The sequence below is a fragment of the Leucopleurus acutus genome, assembly GCF_964270905.1.
Source record: "Leucopleurus acutus genome assembly, chromosome: 19".
In the NCBI taxonomy this organism is placed as follows: Eukaryota; Metazoa; Chordata; class Mammalia; order Artiodactyla; family Delphinidae; genus Leucopleurus; species Leucopleurus acutus.
The window spans coordinates 22,529,801-22,551,213 of record NC_139161.1 but is presented as its reverse complement, the minus strand read 5'-3'; the positions used below and the strand labels follow the sequence as shown (position 1 = coordinate 22,551,213).

Genomic DNA, 21,413 nt, shown 5'->3' with positions numbered 1-21,413 from the left:
CAAATGAAAACAGTCTATGAACAAGGAAGTTGACAATACGGACAAATAGGATATAGAATCAGGCACTTAAACACCTAAAAAAGAAACTCTTCTGATCTATATTTTTAAAACTAAGCTTGAAACAGAAGCAAAAAGTACTTTTAGTTGCATTTTAAATCATCTTAAAATGTTATTTTTAAACAAAAAGTATTCAAAGCATTGAACAAAGTGCCAACGCACAGCTACCACTGAATGTTAGTTATTGTCGATGTTAAGAAAACAATTGTGTGATTGAAAAAACTGATTCCACCCAAGAGTCTCAAGATATCGTATAGGTGACCCAGTTGATTCATATGCATTGTGCCTTAATTTGGTTTATATTTTGTTTGCTTTCTAAATTTTTTAAGGCAAACCAAAAGAGATTTTGGGGACCAAAAGAATAAAATTAGGATTATGCTAACCCACTCCCTTCATTTATCCTAATTAAGAAATAGAGAGTTATATGTTTTAATTGTTTTTGTTGTTGTTCCTGTTTCATTTTATTTTTTTGAGGAGTAAATTCCTGCCTCATTGTCTCTGTCCTTTGCCCCTCCCTTCTGTAAGATAAGTATAAACCCCAGTGGTGGAAGATAGATTAGGATCTTGACTGCTCAATAAATTTGTACCTAACAAGGCTAATTGAAAGCCGAGAATGTTAGCAGCATACAATTAAAGGCTGATGTCAGATCCAGGTCTTCTCTGTGTAAAGGCTTCTCCCATCCCTAGACTCTTACCATTACTTTGACAAAACCAGAATTTAGCAGCTATTGCCAAGTTCAGCTATGCAGAGCCTTTCTTTGTGTGAACTTAATAAAAATTATGTTCACTAAGGTGGCTTTCTGTTTGTTAGAAAAAGGTGTGTGTTTAGTTAAGCAAATTCTTAATTTTCTGGAGTCCTTTTCTTGCCAATCAGTACATGCTTAGGCTACCTCCCCTTGCACAAACTAATGTTATGTTTAGATAATTTTAAGCAATTTTAGCATTAGATATAATTAGGAAGAAAAAGAAAATTTACTTCCCCCCAATCATCTAGAAATTGTTTTATTTTGTGCCATATATAAGCAATAGCCCCTCTGCACCCCTTCATTAATGTAGATTATCTCAAGTAGCCCAAATAAATGAAAATTCTGTCCGATTTCAACAAAATATTTTGCTCTTGTTTCTTTTAGGAATGGAAGACATCACAAGAGGAGCTCAAGAGCTTGATAATATCATCAAGCAAGGATACTTAGAGAAGAAAAGCAAAGGTACTGATTAGACCCTCCGATCTCAGAACATTCCAGGAAGGGAAGGGAAATGAGGAAAAAGAGGGCTAGCATAAGGGGTACCTGCTCTATGCCCAGTACTATATATTAGGCAGGGGTAAGGCAAATGGAAGGGACGAAAAGAAAAGAAGTCTGGTGTTTGTGTGTAGGCTGAAGAGAGATGGCCCCAGATCTTCACTTCATCAGGATAGGGATTGGTTCTGCCTTGCTCACCTGGTACACAACAGGTGCTTAATAAATACTTGTCGAATGAATAAATGAATGACTATATTTTTGTTCTCATCTCTCAGTGTGCTCCCACAAAGAGTGAAACTATGTTGCTATGAGTGCAATTTTTATATCATATGTGAAGCAGCCCACTCTCAAGTTTTAGACAAGCCCCAGTCTTCAGCTTTCACTCTTTAATTAGAATAGGTTCTAGTAGGATTGGAATACCAGGTTTAACACTCAGGCAAATTGGCTTAGCACAAAGAAAGCCTTGCTCATGCCCATGGCCTGGAGTGTCATTTCGGTTTGCTGAAAGGCAACACATAGAGATCTCATGGAGAATTTTATAACTACAGGATGAGATTAGAACCTGAAAGATATAAAGGAAAAGTAGAGAAACAGCTGGGATCAGAGCAGGCAAAACCTGTTTAGAACTTGGACCTTTAACTGAATGAGTCCTCTGCACTCTGTGGCAACATGGGATAACCTGTGGGAGTGAAAGGGAGGGTTTTACAGTCCATTAACCTCGGAAATAAAACAATAACACACTGGACTGTGTGTTGTTGGAATTTACGGACTCTTCAGTGATTGTAGTTACCTGAATTTATGTCCCTTACTGCTGTTCTGTTTAGATCATAGTTTCTTTGGATCAGAGTGGCAGAAGCGATGGTGTGTTGTCAGCAGAGGCCTCTTCTACTACTATGCTAATGAGAAAAGTAAGTGTTCTTCATTTGCACAGCAGCATCTCACTCCTGGATGCAAGCACTTCATAAATTCTCAAGCACTTAGATCTCAACTTAGCAGTCCTTAACTAACACCCATAAAGGGATATGCTTGGGAAAGAAATAAGCCTGGGTAAATAATACCTTACTTATCACCAAAAACTCAGATGCCAATTTAGAAATTATAGCCCCTTTAAACACTAGGATATGTGGCCAGCATATAAAAAGGTTACCTTTTATTATGACTAATAACGCATTATCAAGGTTGAATACTTTGGTGTTTAAAAAACAGAACCTCTGGGACTTCCCTGGTGACGCAGTGGTTAAGAATCCACCTGCCAATGCAGGGGACACGGGTTTGAGCCCTGGTCCGGGAGGATCCCACATGCCGTGGAGCAACAGAGCCCATGCGCCACAGCTACTGAAGCCCGTTTGCCTAGAGCCCGTGCTCCGCAACAAGAGAAGCCACCACAATGAGAAGCCCGCGCACCGCCACGAAGGGTATCCCCCGCTCGCTGCAACTAGAGAAAGCCCGCACGCAGCAGCGAAGACCCAGTGCAGCCAAAAATAAAATATAAATAAATTTTTAAAAAAAGAACCTCAAACACTTTATAGGCATTAATAATATAGTTAAAATATTGAAAAAAATTAATTCTGAGAAGGATTTTAGCAGCTTACCAATGGCCCAGAAATAGAACCTCTGAGTCCAAACTCTCTAAGAGCAGGCTCCAAACTTTATCCTACTGGGTTCTGGGACGTAATCCAGTGGACATGCCTAGAGCCATGGAGTGCTGAGACCCAAATGGTTGCTGTCCCCTAGAGACACCCTTCAGCCAGATGGCAGCAGCTGCGAAGTGTTGACTCAAGCCAGAGGCAGCTTCTTAATGAGCCACCACTGACTCAGTCAAGCACAGCACTCATGAGCCATCCCTAAAAGACCCCCCATCCATGCTTAACACAGTTGCTTAGTTCGTGAGAAGGAATAGAGGATATAAGCACAAAGTGGAGGCAGCAACAAATAAATACAAGCGAAAAGTTGTTATCGTAGGTGAATGCAAACTTTCAAATAGGGGATACCCTCCTGCAGGGTTAGACTGCCCCAGGAGTAATTCTACAAAACAAGAGGGAGATAAAGTAAAGTAGCAATTCTTGTGGGGGCTTTCTTTGTGCTCTACCACCTTCTTACTGAGGCATGATCCAAAGTAAATCCTTTATTGTCCTTCCGATAATTTTCTGTTTCTCCTCTCTTCCTTCTTTCCCGGACTTATTCCTCTCCCAAAGCCTGGATATCCAGTCAAGGGAATAATCAGATACCTACACATTTGCCTTTGGACTTCCTGCACTTTTGGGACTAAGGTAGCAGAAAGAATAGCTTTGCTAAGTGACATGGAATCCTTAAGATTTGCTCTTGGACTTCAAGGCAGTTACCTCATTCTGCCTCTCTGCCTGCAACAGGTATCACTGACCTTCATCTTGAGTTCACCATCACAATTCATCAGAACCTTTCCTATACAGGGGTAAAGTGTGAAGCCCTACTTGGAAATGACAGCAGCATAGCTCAAAACCTGAGTAACAAGCCCCCTGTATCCTTCCAACCCCCAGCCCACTCTCAAATCCAGCAACTATAATTTCTCCCCTGAATTCTAGGCATACAAGCCAACCAGGTTTTATTTTCTTATTTTAAACCTTCAAACTAATATAACATATATGTCCTTGTAAAAATGTTCATCATTTCCCTTGCATTTAAATACTTGGTTGGCATCTCTGGATATAAAACTAGGTATCACGTTCATTCGTTCAGAATCCTTCCTACTCAAGGTGAGGAAGGAGAGCAAGAGCGAGAGGCTTGGAGACTTTTATTGACCATTTTGCCGTCAGAGTGAAATAAAAGCTGGTGACCAAAGAAACAACAAAACATTTTAGTGGCCAGTTAGAACAAGGAGAGATACTTTAACAAAAAAGATTCTGGTGTCAAAAAGCACTGTTGCATGGCTCCCTTCTCGCCAGTTACTTCTTATTGTGCCCAAGACATTTTCTTAGTAAGTATAGAGTGTTTGTGTATTTCTTTTAGCTCAACCAGGTGAGGACAGATTCTTTTTCTTTTCTTTTAATATTTTCTTCCCACTGCCATCCCGCTTATCATCATCATCAAAAAGCAACTCATTGCACGTGACACAGGACAGAAAGCATCACCCAGACACGGGGGTTCCATTCTTCTACATGTTCTGCCTGAACCACACCATGAGGACACAGAATCTTTGGGAACCAACCCCTCTTTTTCTGTTTCTAATATTTTATTTTTTTAAAAAAGAGAATGACAGGCAGAGTAGTCTCTCCTTGCACTCACTTAGGGTCCTTTTCCTTTTATCTCCTTCCTCGTCATCTAATGATACTCAGCAGTACTCTGCTACTTCCCAATTTGGCCTCTTGCGAGAGGGATAAAATACTGAGTTTTAATTATTCTCCCTCTAGCATAAATCCTCACCTGACCAGCAGGAGGGGGAGAGCACTGTAGCCCAAATGCTCCATAGGGCATAGGAGGAGAGCCTGGGAACTTATAATGCCCCCTTGCGCTGCTGTCCCTCCCCTCAAATGTGCTCTGCTGGCCCTGATAATAACGTTTCAGTTCTGTAATAGCCTTCGAGAGCCTCACGTTTTCGGCCACACTCTCCCTGCTGTAATAATTCCTTCTTTCTGTTATTATAGATCTCTTAACATTCTAATAAATTCTCTGTCTCCGTTGTACTCTTTTGGCTAAGTAACCTTTCACGTTGCATTGCCCTAGCTTGGCAGCGATATCTGCCTTGCTGTCGCGGTAGCCTCTTCTTAAGCTTCAGTAATAACCTCTCCTTGACTGTTGTGGTTCCTCAGGGATGTAACAGCTGTTTCTGTGCTTTTATTTTACATCCAGAGAAGATGCCCTCCCTTGGCAGTTGCATCTCTCTGGAGATACAGGGAGCTTTCCTGTCTTGCAGGCAAGCAGCCCAAAGGGACCTTTCTCATTAAGGGCTACAGTGTACGGATGGCCCCCTACCTGCGAAAAGATGCCAAGAAAGAATCCTGCTTTGAGCTGACCTCCCAGGATAGGCGCAGCTATGAGGTAGGATGAGCCGAGGCGATGGAGATCCTCATTGGGGTTGCAGTTTCGTTCCATATTGCATGTGAGTAGTGGTTGCTGTGCTGGGCGCCATCTTTTCTTTGTTACCTCTCGTTTCTTACCACGACCTTCTCTCTTGACATGTCCTCACCTTTGCTATGTTGTGCCCACCCTCCTGTTGCCACTTTTATCCTAGATACTGCCTTTGCTTGGCTTCCGTCTCTTCATCCCTCCCCTTCTCATCTCACTCTGTAGGTGAGAATCTTGGCTATTGCAGCACACAATCTAATTCTTTATTCAGAGTCTCTAATTTCATGGCTTTAATTCCCACTCTATTTTTCAACTGCTTATCTTCACTTCCTTCCTTGAAATCCAGAAAAAGAGAAATCTGGCTATAGAGTGAAAAATAATTCATTTTCCCATATTCATCTTGCTATCCAATATAATCTTCCTGTGTATAGATGTGTCGCATATCTCTGGAAGGATTTCTCGGATACTGGTAGCAATGATTACTGAGTAGTAATGGTGACAACTGAGGAACTAGGAGGACCTGAGTGGGGGTGAGAAAGACATTCTTCACGGTGTTCATGTTTATATATTTTGATATAATATAAAAGGGAATATAATAGGTAATGCACTATAAAATTAATTAAGGCAACAAAAAATGTCTGACTATGGGACTATAGTGATTTTCACCAAAAATATACTTTTACATGTGTGTATATAGATACACATATTGTTTCCTCCTTGTTGGTTATTTTTATCACAGTTTTACTAAAACAATTTAGAAAAACTTTAGCTAACTCAAGAAAAAGAGAAAAGCCATGCTAAGGTTAATATTGAGTAACGCTTTGACTCTTCAAGTTTTTCTCAGCACTCATTCTTTTATGTTTCTACAGTATCATAACCCTTATTTTGATAAGATGACCTAGGTCTTGATTATGTAATTTCAAAAAAATTTTTAAGTTAAACTAAACTTTTCTATAGAGTCTTTTGTAGATGTATCTAAGTTATTTTTTAGTATTAAGTTCTTATTTGATTCACCCAGATCCAGATAAAAATTTATACGATAGGTCTAAAGCAGTTTCCGTAGGCTTTTTTTATAGAAATGTGTTCTTAAGAAATCAAGAATGACAATATATATTAATAAGTTTTAAACAGGAATCTAGGTTTCTTTTTTTTTTAACCTCTTTATTGGAGTATAATTGCTTTACAATGTTATGTTAGTTTCTTGCTGCATAACAAAGTGAATCAGCTATATGTATACATATATCCCCATATCCCTTCCCTCTTGCGTCTCCCTCCCACCCTCCCTCTAGGTGGTCACAAAGCACTGAGCTGCTCTCCCTGCGCTATGTAGCTTCTTCCCACTAGCTATCTATTTTACATTTGGTAGTGTATATATGTCCATGCCACTCTCTCACTTCGTCCCAGCTCACCCTTCCCCCTCCCCATGTCCTCAAGTCCATTCTCTATGTCTGCGTCTTTATTCCTCTCCTGCCCCTGGGTTCTTCAGAACCTTTTTTTTTTTTTTAGATTCCATATATATGTGTTAGCATATGGTATTTGTTTTTCTTTTCCTGACTTACTTCACTCTGTATGACAGACTCTAGGTCCATCCACCTCACTACAAATAACTCAATTTCATTTCTTTTCATGGCTGAGTAATATTCCATTGTATATATGTGCCACATCTTCTATATCCATTCATCTGTCGATGGACACTTAGGTTGCTTCCATGTCCTGGCTATTGTAAATGGTGCTGCCGTGAACATCGTGGTACATGTCTCTTTTTGAATTATGGTTTTCTCAGGGTATATGCCCAGTAGTGGGATTGCTGGGTCACATGGTAGTTCTAGTTTTAGTTTTTTAAGGAATCTCCATATTGTTCTCCACAGTGGCTGTATCAGTTTACAAGGAAACTAGGTTTCTTATATAGTACATGTCTTTATCTTACCCTAATGGCCAGATAATAAAAATATTTTTCAGGAACAGGCATTTCAAGTTGATTCATTCAAAATAAAAAATTACTAAAGCTTGATGCTTGACTGGCCTGTTTTGTGAATCAGGATGTAGAGTTTGTTTACTTCTTCTTTTCTTTGGCCCATTGATTCCAAGTCATTACCATGGTCTGTGCATTCTTCCTCTATAATATCCTTTGGATCTGTCCCCTCTGATTTACTCCTACAGCCATCACAATAGTTAAGTTCCTATCACTTCACGCAGAGGACTAGTTAAGTAGCCTTCTAGTTGTTCTTCTGTCTCTAATTTCTCCCTATTCCAGTCTCTCCTACTCACAACTGTTGAAAGAATCTCCCACTCCTTTTGCGAGAATTTACAGTGGCTCCCTATTGCCTACATTTTAAGTCTGAATTCCTAATGCTCAGAGCCCTTTCATCAACTCTTCTCTGATCCTCCGGCTTCATCTGTTACTGTTCTCTAGTCAAGCTGATCTGCCTACCTTCCCTATACATCATGGTCTCATTTCTAATCTTTGGCAGCTGGTTCTCCCTACCTGAAACGTCCAGTTCCCTCCACCAGTTTCCACCAACTCTTTTTAAAAATCCAACCAAAACAGTATTCCTTCAGCACGCCTCCCTGGCTTACCATAGGCAACGATAAGTGCTCCGTGTCTTCTCTCAACATCCAGCTGTTATCAAATTCACTTACTTTGTCGTGTTCCCATGTCAAGGGTGTATGCTGTCTCCAAAACTGATGCATTGATCTGAAGTCAGGAATTTGGGTTTGCCTTTTTTTTGCTGTAAACTGTTCTCAATAAATGCCTGATGAATGAATGGGCAATCAAATGAATGAATGCACATGAACATGAATCTGGATTCAAATCCAGCTGTCAACGTTGGGTATGCAAAATGGCTGAAGGAGAAAAATCACTTTGAGTGGGATTTTGATCTTTTTGCTAAATATTAAGCAGGCAGAGAATCCTGAGTTTTCAACTTGACTCTGCAAGTCCGCTCACAAGGTTCCTCCCCTTGAACCTCCCTAAAGGATTCACGGAAATTTTAGTGAAAGTGATAAATTAATTCACTAAGTTTTCTCTAGTTTACAGCTTCTAATCCAGCTGAGGCCAGAGACTGGGTGGATCAAATAAGTTTCTTGTTAAAGGGTAAGTATTATTATTACAGAAGTAGTACTTGAGTGCATTTGCAGTTGACATTCTATTGCATAAATATAATCCACAGGCTTCCATATATTTTTATCTGCCCATTCTCCCTATCATATCCCTCATATGGTAACAACAAATAGTGACATGGGTGAATCAGAAGGAAAAGAAACCATCAACCTGGAAAGGACCTCTGATATCATTCTAGCTCATCCACCTAACTACAGGCAAATCTGTAGTATTTGTAACCACCAGAAAAGAGATGCTGAAAATCAGCTCAGCTCAATTCAGTGTCTCCTAACCCCTTACATTCTGGAAAGGAAATTCATGATACCAAAGTCATCTAGATGTGGTTTAAGGTCCAAAATCTTCTAGTTTTAGTCAGGTAGAAATCCATACTCATCTAGGTGGCCTTCAGTGACATTGGACATTAAAAACAAATTGCTGTTTCCCAAGCCACAGTCAAATGGTCCTTACTTTGGATGGGAAGAGTCCTGCCTGAAGATGTTAAATGACTGCTCTTAGAGTACCCTCTGCTGGCCAGCCTGTAGGCACAGCAGTGATAGTGGCCCAGGAAGCCTTGTCTGGGAGTGGCCTGACAGGTAGAAGTAGCCAACCTTGAGCCTGTCACCTGGCATCAGATAACCCTCATGATGGTATACATACATCATGGCAGGACCCTGCCTCTGCAGAAAGGCAGAAACACCAACTTTGTAAATGGCCCCAAGACCTAGGGAGAAGTACATCAACCTAAAAACACCAAGCCTTTTCATCTCCGTTTTTTATTCTGCTATAAGATTTTATTGTGGATAAAAGGAAGGAAGCACTGGAGCTTTAATTATGATTGCCTGTTTTACTCAGTTTATGCCTTTGCTATCACAAGAACAAACTATTGCATCTACCAAGAGCATCACGTATAATAGACTAGAACTAGGCAAACATGAACATTGATGGCGAGACCACAGGGTACACTCTCATCTAGGTGCATTGGATTTATGCGTGTAATATACCCCTAAGTGTGTAAACTTCAATAAAACTCCAAGCAGCTTTATTGAGCTGTACCCTATGGTAGTTTCAGAATCCCACATTGAAGAAATTATTCATTCCATTTTATTTTAAAACAAAATAATAACATATGGTTTAAGCCACAAATGTGTCTTTGATATCTTCCTCCTATGAGGTGGCACCAGAATTCAGATGAAAATAGTTGCAAAATCTTTATTAAAAGCCTAATCAAGCTGAACAGTTTTATTATGTTTTGAAATGAACATCGGATGTCTCTCTATCCTTTCCTTCCCCAGAGCACCCTGCTTGCTCTCGCCCATCCTGCCGAGGTCCCTCAGCAGGGTTTCAGAGAGCACTCTGTACTACACGTCAGAGAACGAACCTTCCCAGTCCCCCATTAAAATAAAAAACCAATCTCCGTCTCCCGCCCTGTGCCCCCCAGTGCTGTAATGGCTCAACATCCTCTATGCGGTGACCCACTTTAAGGTCAGCCAGACCGTACAGTTGCAAAAGGGCATGGCAACCACATCGCTCAGCCGTTCCATTTGGTGTTGTATTACTGTTATATTTTCCCACATCCCACTTTCTCTTCCTCTTCCACTTTTGCCCACTCTTCTCTTTACAAGCAAACGTCTCTGAAGTTCTGCAGTGAGATCATGGGGGAGATGAGCGTGTGATAGCTCAGGTATCCTACAGCAGCCACCGTAGTTCCCAGGCTCTGTGTGCATCCGGAGAACCCAGGGCATCACTCATCCTTCCAGTTTTCCACTTGACAAGCAGCGCGAGGCACGCTGGCATTTCCTCTTCTGGCCTATTTTCTTCCCTTCACCTCATGTGCTCATTCACACACCCATACTTTTCAGGGGCGCTTCATCCTGATCAAGTTTTATCGCAAGGAAGGATTTATGTTGATGGTTTAAACCTGACGCAGTGCTAGTCTGGCCTTTTCTGTAGATTTCCTGCCACCAAGGCCCGCACTAGAAATAACAGCACTTAACCTAGTGTTTCATTTTCTTTTGACCTGTTTTATTCTCATCCCTCCTCCTCCTTCTCCCTCTTTCCTTCCCTGCCTTATTCTTTTCTTTTTCTCCCTATCTTGATTCACTCTCATCTCTGCCCCAGCAGACCTGAGCTCCTTAACCATTCCATGTGAAGAGGAGGAGGAAGAAGGGGAGAAAGAGGAAGAGACATATGATGATATCGATGGTTTTGACTCCCCAAATTCTGGTTCCCAAAGCAGACCCATGATCTTGCATGGGAGTGGGGGGCTCAAAGAGCCCATGGAGGAGAAAGAAGAAGATATTTATGAAATCTTACCAGGTGAGAAATTTCATCTTCTAATTATCTTCCTCTAGTTGAGACACTCTTGACCTGGTGGAAGAATATAACTTTGACAACTCCAGAGGAAGCCAAACCTCTGAAGGAGACATGGTAGGGAAGCTTCCGTGGAGCTTCTGTGATTCCCAGCACAGAAGCTCTCCCCTGCTCTGGGGGCAAGATGGATTGATCAGGGAGTGTCTTTCATCTCTGCATGTGAAGTAATTTATTACAAATGTCAACAGGTTAAAGAGTCAAGAATACTCATGTTGGTTTTCATTGGTTTACTGCGAGTTTCATCAGAATTCTCTAGTTTGAACTTATTTTCTGTGTAATTGTGACGATAATGGAAAGTCACCTCAAATGATGAAGGATATAGACTGAAGAAATATAGATAAACGCTGACAAGTCTTTTCAGTAACACAGTAAAGCCCTGATAGAGCACAGCTCACCGCTGCCTAGTTTAGATATACCACGAATCAAATTGCATCTCTTGCTAATAAGCCTAACATGTGTCCTCTGCCCACCATTACAGCAGGTCTACTGTACGTATTTCTTTTTTCACAAAGGCGTGATAACCAGCATCTCAAAAACTGTGTAGTCATCACTGCGCCCGCACAGCCACTTCCTGTGTGGGTAACAGCAGCTGTTGAACAGTGCAGAGCACAGTGGGGGTCAGACTGTGCAAAAAACGAAGCCTGAGCCTTTTAACTGTGAGCTAGTTAGACCATGGGAACGCTGAATCTTCAAGACCATTCAGAAGATCGCTCCTGTGGAAATTTGCCAGGAGTTCAGTGCTCTGCTGAGAAATTCAAGTTAAGCCTAAATTTATAGCAATTTAAACCTCAGTCCCAGATGAACGTAGGAGCTAAGGTGAACAGAACATTCAGGCCCCTGAAGACAGGGCTGTTTGCTAAAAAGCATTGTCAGTAAGCAACTGGCATTTCAAGGCTTCCTAAGAAGAGGGTCCAACCTTGTCAACGCCACATTCATCTCTCCCTTGGGGAGAAGCCATGTCATTGCTTCCTGGGACTTCACCCACCCAGCCAGCCGACAAGGAGAGCCTGCTTCTTCTCCCAGCACTTCCAGCCTCTGCTAGTCCCAACTTCCCCAGCCTTTCTGTTGTGTTTTATTATGCAAATGATATCTTGGTTGAGGTCGAGCCATTTCTTGTGTCTGAAGTTAAAAAAAAAATGATAATTTCCTCAGCAAGTCATCGCCGTTAATGAAGTTTTACAAAAACAGATACAACCAAAGGAAAATAAAATTTCACAGGTGATAAATTTTTCCAATTTCCCTGGCAGAATTCGATAGGATTGTTAAATTAAGAGTGAAGGTGTCTGTTAGAAAGCAACGAGCAGTGATGGGTAATTTTATAGACTGGAAAATTGAATCAAATTGCTACATTAAAACACAGCTCCTCTGAGAATCTTCCCTCTCACAGTCTGCTCCATTGCAACAGCAGGGTGCAGAAATGGATCTAATTCACAACACTCTCTAAAAGGAGATGTACTCCCCAACTCGGCCAGAGATTCCTGGTGAGCTCACATTCCACTCACTACTGTCCCAGGCTGGGGGAGATATCCAGGTGACACTCCACTTGGGGTCACAGCTGTGGAAGAGTGCTCTGGGAAAACCTTACAGAACCACCCAGACCTCTGGGGAGCAAATAAGGGCTGTTTCATGCACCATGTTTACTCCTCAAAGGAGCAGGCAAGAGGGAGCTGGTGCTCAGACACACAGAGCGAAGGAGAGTAAAGGGAAAGAGGCCTCAGAAAATATGATGGGATTGAGACCATCACCTTACCCCAGGGGGGTCAATGAACGTATGATTGGCTTCTTAACAACCATCCTTCCCACACCTCGTAAAATCCTACCCTTGACCATTGCAGCACTGCCCACGGTGCCAAAGTTCACACCGGTCTGGATACTGGAGTGGTCTCCAAGGGCATGGAGACTGCTCGGCTTTCTCTAGGAAAGCCACTTACCCTCTGCTCACAACAACTGTCCCTCAGAGGTGAGGAAGGCCACATCATAGGAAAACCAGGGTCTCTTTCCGCAGGTTAGGGCAACGGCAGCCAACTTGCTTATTAAGTTTCCAATGGACAAGGCTGTACCCAGCCAACAGGTTCTTTCCCAAAATCTTTTATCCATCACAGTTTTTAGAGACAGCATTGAAGTTGGGATAAATTGGCATTTAATTATAATATGAATATTTCAGACACAAGTCTCCATCAGCTAGCTTCCTGTCCATGCCACTCAGCTTGTTGCTTCTGACATTGCTGTTCGTTTTGCATGTGCCACACTACCCGTCCTGGAGGAATTGAGAGGGAACGTGAGGGAGCCTGACACTGTCTCCCCTCTGCCACCATCTCACAAGACCACCCACCGAGCAGTGGCATGTGAGACCCAGCATGGTGTTGCAGGTAAAAGTGCTGGCTCTAGGTCCGGATGGACCTGCTCTGCCACCTGCTAGCTGTGAGACCTCGAGCAAGTTATCTGCCCCCTCTCTCAGGTGTGATTTTCCCCACCTGTAAAATGGGGATAACAGTAGTAGCTATCATAAAGGGATGCCTGAGAAGCCTGGAACTGATGTATGTAAAGCACTCAGAGCCCGGGCTTACAGGGAGCATTCAATACATGCTGGCTCTTCTCCATTTGGTGGTATTTAAATAGGAAGTGTTACCTCCTTGAAGAACTGGGAATCGGCTCATTCCCCACCTTCACCAACGAGACCTGAGACGGTCTGGTTGGACATTCTCAGCAATATGTGTGAAGCAGGTGAAACTGAAAATCCTGAGCAGATGGAAAGTGGATCACGCCTTCTGCTCAGGCCCCATTTTTACTGCAAGGACAGGTGCTGGGTGGAGGAACAGTCGACAGTAAGGTTGGATTGTGCTAACATTGCATACCCATCAATAGTCAAATGACTTGAGCCTCTCACATGTGTCTCATGATAACAGGTAAATGTGCTTTGTAAATGATTTTGCTTCTCCTTCCTCTTTGGCATGGGGCCTATACAAGCCTCATTGTCTCTATGTGGAAGGCAGTGTGAGATCTCCTCCCTTCCAGAATATAATTTCAATGGGCTTCCTAGCTGAAAGAAAAATGCCTGTAACACATACCAAGTCAATACAAAAATGTTTTTTCCTAATCAAAATAATGTATGGGTCATCAAATTAAATGTACAACATCACATTAATCATGGGAAATTTGCATTTGCTACGTGGCTAGCACGCTCTTTCCCGTGAGGGAAAACCAGAGCACTGGAGGTTTTCAGCCAAGACCACAGTGTTAGTCCCAGATAATATGGTTTCAGGGTTGGTATCCGCTTGGATTTCTGAACATCCACATTAAGAATACGGGGACACTTGATGTTTAAGATCTCTTTTGCAGTAGATTCAACTGTAGGGAACTACCAACAAAGAAATACTAAAGGAATATGTGGAAAATGGGAGGCTTTTCTGAACCCTCTCTCACCCCTCCCCAAAATCATTTTACAGCCTAGCATAGGCCCAGTTTCATGATTCAGAATTCCATAAAAGTACAGCTTTTTATCAGGTTTCTCTTTGTCTGGGGCCTCAAGCCTGGAATCCAGCAAGGCACCTGAGACCACCGAAGAGCTGTAACTGGGGCCTCGCAGCAGCTGCGGTGGCAGCAGAATCTGGCTGTGTTCGCTAGAGAGATTTCAGGAGAGGAAACAGAAAGAGAGACAAAGAGTCCTCCCTGGGTATTTCTATGCACATTCCGATGCTGCCCGCACTGCCCTGGAGGGTTATTATAGACCCAGAGACCAGACTGCTTTATAATAAAGCATATAACTGGGTTTTTTTATAATTTGAGTCGGTTGGCAACAAGCATTCTTTGGAATTATTTTTCCCCCACATACAGCTGTCCAGACCCACAGGAAGGGGGAATGGTGATAGTAAGAGGTCTAAGGAAAGAAATAAAGCAGACACCAAAAATACAAAGTTTATGAAAAAACAATTTCCAACTTCATAGGAAAGCAACACTCCGTGAGGGGAACATCAAAGAAGAGTCAACGCCATCATCAAGCCCCTTCTGAGCTTCTTGGCCTTTTCTTCCTCTCACTCCCATGCACCCTAGGCCCTAGGCACACTGTGCTTTTGGTCAGCACCAAAACTGGAATCGTGTATTTTCTTCTACCTAGAATCCGCACCCTCAGTCTATGAAACCCAACACATTCTGCTCCACTGTGTCTCCTCAGTGACAGCCTCCCAGAGACTCAGCTGGAATTGAGCTCTGTTTCAGCCTTTACCACAGGGATTTGTACTCAGGTCTTTCTCCTCCAATTAGTAGGTGCTCAATTATTATTTGTGAAATTAAATTCAGTGCATTGCAAGTGTTGCAGTTACCACAAATTGAGTTTAATATCTAGTATATCAAGACCATACTATGGAGATAGGATGTAAATATTTTGAGGTAACAGTTGAGATTCCCAGCTATGCAACAGAGAATTAAATGGGTTATTAGCATCGTGCTCGTATTTGCCATGTTGTCTGAAGAGGTGCTGTAGCATCCATGGATTTATATCTATGTGTGCTGTGGAGTGGTTTCTATTTCCATTTTTTCGCATGTTCCCTTTGCACATGTATTTCTGCTGCATCTGTCACCAGAGCACCTTGACATCTGGTTGCACACTGATACATTTGGCATTTTTTAAGCTTCTGTCACTTTGCTTTATTTGGGAGAAGTGACTTCCCTGTTTCTTATCTAGTCATTTTTTGAATTTTACTCCCGGTTCAGCTGATGTAAGAGCAGCACTTCAGAAAGGAGCCAGGTGTCATGGGAAGCTGGCTCCTCTCTGGGCCCCCGAGGTGGAGTCAGTGTCCTGTTCCTCTCAGCCTCTCATTAATGTCCCTGACATTGTGCCAAGAGTGTTGATTGAAATCAACTCTCTGGATGGTGATGCTAATTTGTGATACCCCATGGTTCTCTTACATGTTCACACAGTTAACAGAATCTTCCTCAACTGTTTTCCCAATTGAGATGAGATATTTGGGAATCAAGTAGAGCATTTTATGTAATAAGTGGCCAGTAATCTTTAGAGGTTAATTTGTTTAAAGCCTATGTAAGGTTGGGGTCTCATATGCCCTGTTAGGAGCAAGGACCATTATAATCTATTACTGTGTAAAGTTGAGCTAGCACATAAATTTTACTTCCTTCTTAAATGAAGATGTATTTTAGCAGATGTCACGCTAAAATGCCTAATAATATTCTTATAGAGAAGTTCAGCAAGCTCTTTAGCCTATAAAACATTTTTTTTTCAAAATAATCTTTTTAAAATTAAAGCCTCAGGACTTCCCTGGTGGCACAGTGATTAAGAATCCACCTGCCAGGGGCTTCCCTGGTGGCGCAGTGGTTGAGAATCCACCCGCCAATGCAGCCACTCGCTGCAACTAGAGAAAGCCCGTGCGCAGTAACGAAGACCCAGCACAGCCATAAATAAATAAATAAATAAAAGAATTCACCTGCCAATGCAGGGGACACGGGTTCAAGCCCTGGTCTGGGAAGATCCCACATGCCGCGGAGCAACTAAGCCCGTGCGCCACAACTACTGAGCCTGCGCTCTAGAGCCCGCGAGCCACAACTACTGAGCCTGCATGCCACAACTACTGAAGCCCGCGCACCTAGATCCCGTGCTCCGCAATGAGAAGCCACCACAATGAGAAGCCCGTGCACCACAATGAAGAGTAGCCCCCACTCGCTGCAACTAGAGAAAGCCCACGTGCAGCAATGAAGATCCAACACAGCCAAAAATAAATAAATAAATAATTAGTTAATTCATTAATTAAAAAAAAATAAAGCCTCACCTTACAGATGAAAAAAAGAGAGAGAAATTTGGCTGTTTAACCCCCTTTTGTGAGCAAAGAGCCTTTTTTTCTGTTGCCATATAATCAGTTTTCTTGACTTTGGAGTTTGAAAAATACCAGTTTGATTTCACTGAATGATCCAAGGTAAATTGTATGCCTCTGTGTGTATGGGGCCCTCTGAAGCTGGGAAGGTGCTGAGAGGTGTGCCTTTCACATGCAGTTGTAGAGGGCACTCTCCTCACCAGATGATGGTCCCCATACTCGCTCTTTCAAAGGCCGCAGAGGCACAGCACCCAGCCTCTCACTTCAGCAGCTAGGCTTCTTGACTGGAGCCCACTTTCAGCCACCCGGGAAGGACAACGTTAGATAGAACAGATGTAGGGACTGGAGCTTCCCGGTTCACATCCATCACCATAGCACTTAGTAATGGTGGCAAACAATATATGAGATCTACGGCCAACAGTCTGCTTTCTTTCTAGGTGACTCCACAGGCGCAACGGAAATCAGAGTATCTGTTCTGGAATTGAACTGCATAAATAAAGCAGAGTTTTATTTTTTCCACTTTTGTATCATGACTGGATTAAGTGCTGTTGCCTGAAAGGATAAAGGAATCAAGTTTTAGTTTTCATTTTTATCATTGCAAATACATTTACATTCTCCTATTTTACAAATGCAAAAGCAGGCAAGCCACTTTCAATAATTTATTTTAAAATCAATGCTAATGAGGTTATGTCTCATCAGTGGCCGAGTTTTACAATAAAGTCTGATTTATTTAGAAAAGATCTTTGGTGTAGCTTCCCATCTAATAGTGGTGGGAAGGAGGTGGAGTAGCAGGCACGGTGACCCTCCAACTTCGGATCCAATTTGTAATTCACAGCGGAGATCTGACCCAATTTACATTGATTAAAATTGGGAGGAAGAGACATCTGCGCACAGACAGCAAAGGCAGAATAAACCCTCTCTGCAAAAGTGCCTAAGCACAGCAAATTACTGGTCTTTGTGATTAAGATGTTTGATATCAGCAAAAGAGCTATTCTCTGTCCAAATTATTGGGTATCTCTAAAACTGAGGACATACCAGCTCTTCTTTGAATGTTTTCAATCCTGTGAAATTGGTCCCACGTCAAAAAGGAAAAGCATCATAGCAGAGGAAGGAAGGAAGTGGGCAAGTAATAAGACAATGTGCAAAGAATGATGTTTAACATGATTTATTTCAGCGTGATCTATTTCCCATATTTGATTTCACTCCTCCATTAGGAGCACTACAGGTGGTAAGTAGGAAATTGTCTGCTGCAAGGTCATACGTGGAGATAAGTAGAGTTGAGTCCTTTTCCCACAGAATCTTATAGGGCAGATATATATTCACCTATATCTATATATAGAGAGAGATAGATATCACATATCACTTTTTTTTTCTTTTTTTTTGGCTGCGTTGGGTCTTTGTTGTTGCGCGTGGCCTTTCTCTAGTTGCGGCGAGTGAGGGCTACTCTTCCTTGCGGTGCGCAGGCTTCTCATTGCAGTGGGTTCTCTTTGTTGTGGAGCACGGGCTCTAGGGCACGAAGGCTCAGTAGTTGTGGCTCATGGGCTCTAGAGCGCAGGCTCAGTAGTTGTGGTGCACGGGCTTAGTTGCTCCAGCGGCATGTGGGATCTTCCCAAACCAGGGTTTGAACCCATGTCCCCTGCATTGGCAGGTGGATTCTTAACCACTGCGCCACTAGGGAAGTCCCACATATTTTTAAATCTTGGTAATATGACTTATTTCCCAAAGTATCAATCCCAACAACAATATTAATTTTAATTTTTTCAGGGGAGCTATATCATTTTGTATGTGAAATCAATTGCAATTCTTTAATGCTCTGTAGTGTTTTAATATATTTTTATGCCGTTTCTTCTTAGTTATGAGCTTAGAGTTTACTTCCCCTAGTCTGACATTCCAGAACTCATGTTGCCCTATAAACCTTATATTTAAGGGGGGAGGGGGCTGCCCCATGCCATCGCCTCAAAAGTTCCATTTAATGGCATAACTATGGGCAAGCAAGACAGGTAAGTGCCCTAAGATCCAGAAAGGAAAGTACATGTGGCTGGAAGAAACTGAGTATTCAGCCCTCAAAATGTTCCTTTTTATGCCCCATTCATTCCGTGTGTGTGTGTGTGTGTGTGTGTGTGTGTGTGTGTGTGTGTGTGTGTGTGTATGTGGAGGGTGTAATGATGAAAAGGAGAACAGCAAGTATATTTCTGTGCATTTTACCCCACATATAAAATAGCTTAATATGATTCTGGTACTCATGCTTTCTTGATAAGGACCCAATTCCCATGTTATCAGATAGTACGAAGTCTGGGATGAAACAGCTTAATGAGGGTAAGAAACTTAGGCCAATCATGTTGTGACTTTGACCATATAAACACTTGGATGGAGTTAGAAAATGGCATTGACTTAGGATTCATTGTGTACCTGCCATGCATTCCAACTGCCCTCAGGAGCTTCCACTCTCATGAATGAAGCAGGCTGAATAACAAACAAGAGTGAAAAGATAACTACAAGCCCCAAGTACTAAGAACATAAAATCGTGTACATGACCAGCTTCTGTGACAGCTGAACAAAGCTTGATACATTAAGGACTAATTAATCACAGAGGGTTTAAACACGTGCTTAGCTTCACACACAAATTCTGGATGCTTACGTGGAGATAATACATTTTGAAGAGAATGCTAGAATGGGAGGAGAAATAGGGTTTGAGGAAAAGGATTAGGATCCTAGTAATAGGCACCTAAATAATCCAGTGGATCGGAAGCTCCATAGGGCGGGGACCCGGCCAGTCTTGTCCATCACTGCATCTCCAGTTCCTAGTGCAGTGTCTTGCATACAGTAAGCACTTAAAAATGTTTGTGAATGAATGAACAGAGATGGAAATAAGAGAAGGCCAGTTGAAGGTAAGAGATGATTTTTTAAAAAATGGTAATTATTGCCTTAAAGAAGAGAGTGTGATTGAGCTCAGAGAAAGAAAATCTGTCAGTACAAATAACAGACTACTGACCGCTAATTGCTAATGCTGATCATGTTTATCCCCGCAGATGAAGAGCATGATCTAGAAGAGGATGAGAGTGGTACTCAACAAAAAGGAGGTATGAGACCTTCAAAAATGTACAGGTGCTGGATAGGACATTCGGGCTTCCCACTGGAGAAGGCACCTTTCTCTGACTACAAACATTACCAGACTCGCTAATTAAGAGGGTAACTGGTGTGTCGACCTCAACAGTCCTGAATAAGATGACTGGACAAGGAAATATCTTAACTCTAAAAGCAGCCACCCATTCACTTTAATTAATGTTCCCAGAACTGCTAAGATTTATCCTAGAGAGGTGGGAAGCCAAACCAGATATTTATTTTTTTCCTATCAGTATTTCTTAAATCAGTACAGTGAAAATAGAATTGTCTCATCTCTAAGAGATCAGAGGATTGAGAATGGAAAGAATAGAAAAGTTCCTATCTGAGAGGCCCGGAGATTGCAAGTTCAGAGGGGAATGGAAATGTGTCAGATCTGAAAAGTGAACATGGGGTGAAGGATAGAATTGCTTGGTTATGTTGACTTCTGATGGCCTGGTTTGATTCCAGGCACACTTGGAAATGAATATGTAACAGCTTTGTTGAATACAAAATTATTTCTTATTCATCCCAGACTGTTAACCATGTTTCAGTCTGTTAGTGAGCCCATCCTTTCTAAGGTCAGATGCCCCTCTAAAGCCTCCTTAAATGGACCAAGGACCTACTCTGTCATTGTCTGTAAAGGAATATGTGTTGCAAAGGCCACCTCAAGGACATTCATTCCATCGGCAGAGCCTGAAAGTACCTGATTTAGATACTGGCTGACTTTTTCTTAGAAATTCTATGGAAGTTTTAAGCCTAGGGGTTCTTTCCCTCTTCCTGTCCTGCTCCCCCTCTGTGTCTCCAACCTCCCCTTTTCCCATTCTCCTCTCTCTTCCTTTCCTCGTGCCTTTTCTTCTCTTCCTAATCCATTCAGCAAAGCCCCTTTCCTTGGTTCATTCTCCATGGGAAGAGAATGTGTAACAGGTTTAGTGAAGGACCCAACTTCATAAACACCCAGCTTCTCATGAGGAGAGAAAAGACAGCAAAGAGGCAGCATCAGAATTCATGTGCCAAAGCCAGAGAGAGAACTGAGGCAAGTATAACAGGAATGTTAGTGTAGTTTCAAATAAGGACCTCGTGACAGTTAACACATATGATTAAGTCCATTCTGAATCTTAGTTTTTACCGTTCTACTTGCCGTACAGAATTCCAACAAAAAATCTGTTTCCTGACCGAGCCACGTCCCACATATGTCTCTTCTCAACCAACTTCCCTTGCTAGTGCAGGAAAGAAGCACTTCATGTGGACAGCTTGGGTGGAGTAACTAGAAGCTTCCTATGGCCAACTTTAAACTCCTTTGGGAAGCAGCAGTCTTCTGGCAAAAGCCTAAAATTCAGTTTCAGACGTCTCCCTCATCTCTCTTCTTCCTTCCACCCCTCTTTCTAAGGTTCAATCTGAAGAGTGAGGAGAGATTTATTTCTTAACTGTTCCAGCAGCTATAATTCAAGTACACTTAAAAAAAAAAAACCTTTGTTCCTCATGCTTCTTGCCTCCAAAATCGGTGTTGTTAAAGTGTAGTGAGCTCTAAATATGTTTCTATGGTTTATACCTCCCACCAGTTATAATGATTGGTGACTTAGTGATTAAAAAAACAGAGGAGGACTTTTCCGTCTCTCTGCAGAATCTGAGGCAGGAATTTATATTATCTGTGTTTACTTATTTATTTATTGAATTTACATGGTG

The 21,413-nt window shown here is 42.1% G+C and overlaps 1 protein-coding gene across 1 annotated transcript in view; it reads left to right on the top strand.

Annotated features, from left to right (window-relative positions):
* Positions 1 to 21,413, top strand: part of SKAP1 (src kinase associated phosphoprotein 1) — a gene marked incomplete at both ends in the record, with an annotated part of 280,095 nt that overhangs the window by 233,327 nt on the left and 25,355 nt on the right. Inside the window, 6 exons of the mRNA XM_082861196.1 lie at positions 1,188 to 1,265; positions 2,123 to 2,206; positions 5,188 to 5,312; positions 8,370 to 8,433; positions 10,561 to 10,755; positions 19,658 to 19,708. Of these exons, the coding sequence (XP_082717322.1) occupies positions 1,188 to 1,265; positions 2,123 to 2,206; positions 5,188 to 5,312; positions 8,370 to 8,433; positions 10,561 to 10,755; positions 19,658 to 19,708 (597 nt within the window). The remainder of the gene's footprint in view (positions 1 to 1,187; positions 1,266 to 2,122; positions 2,207 to 5,187; positions 5,313 to 8,369; positions 8,434 to 10,560; positions 10,756 to 19,657; positions 19,709 to 21,413) is intronic.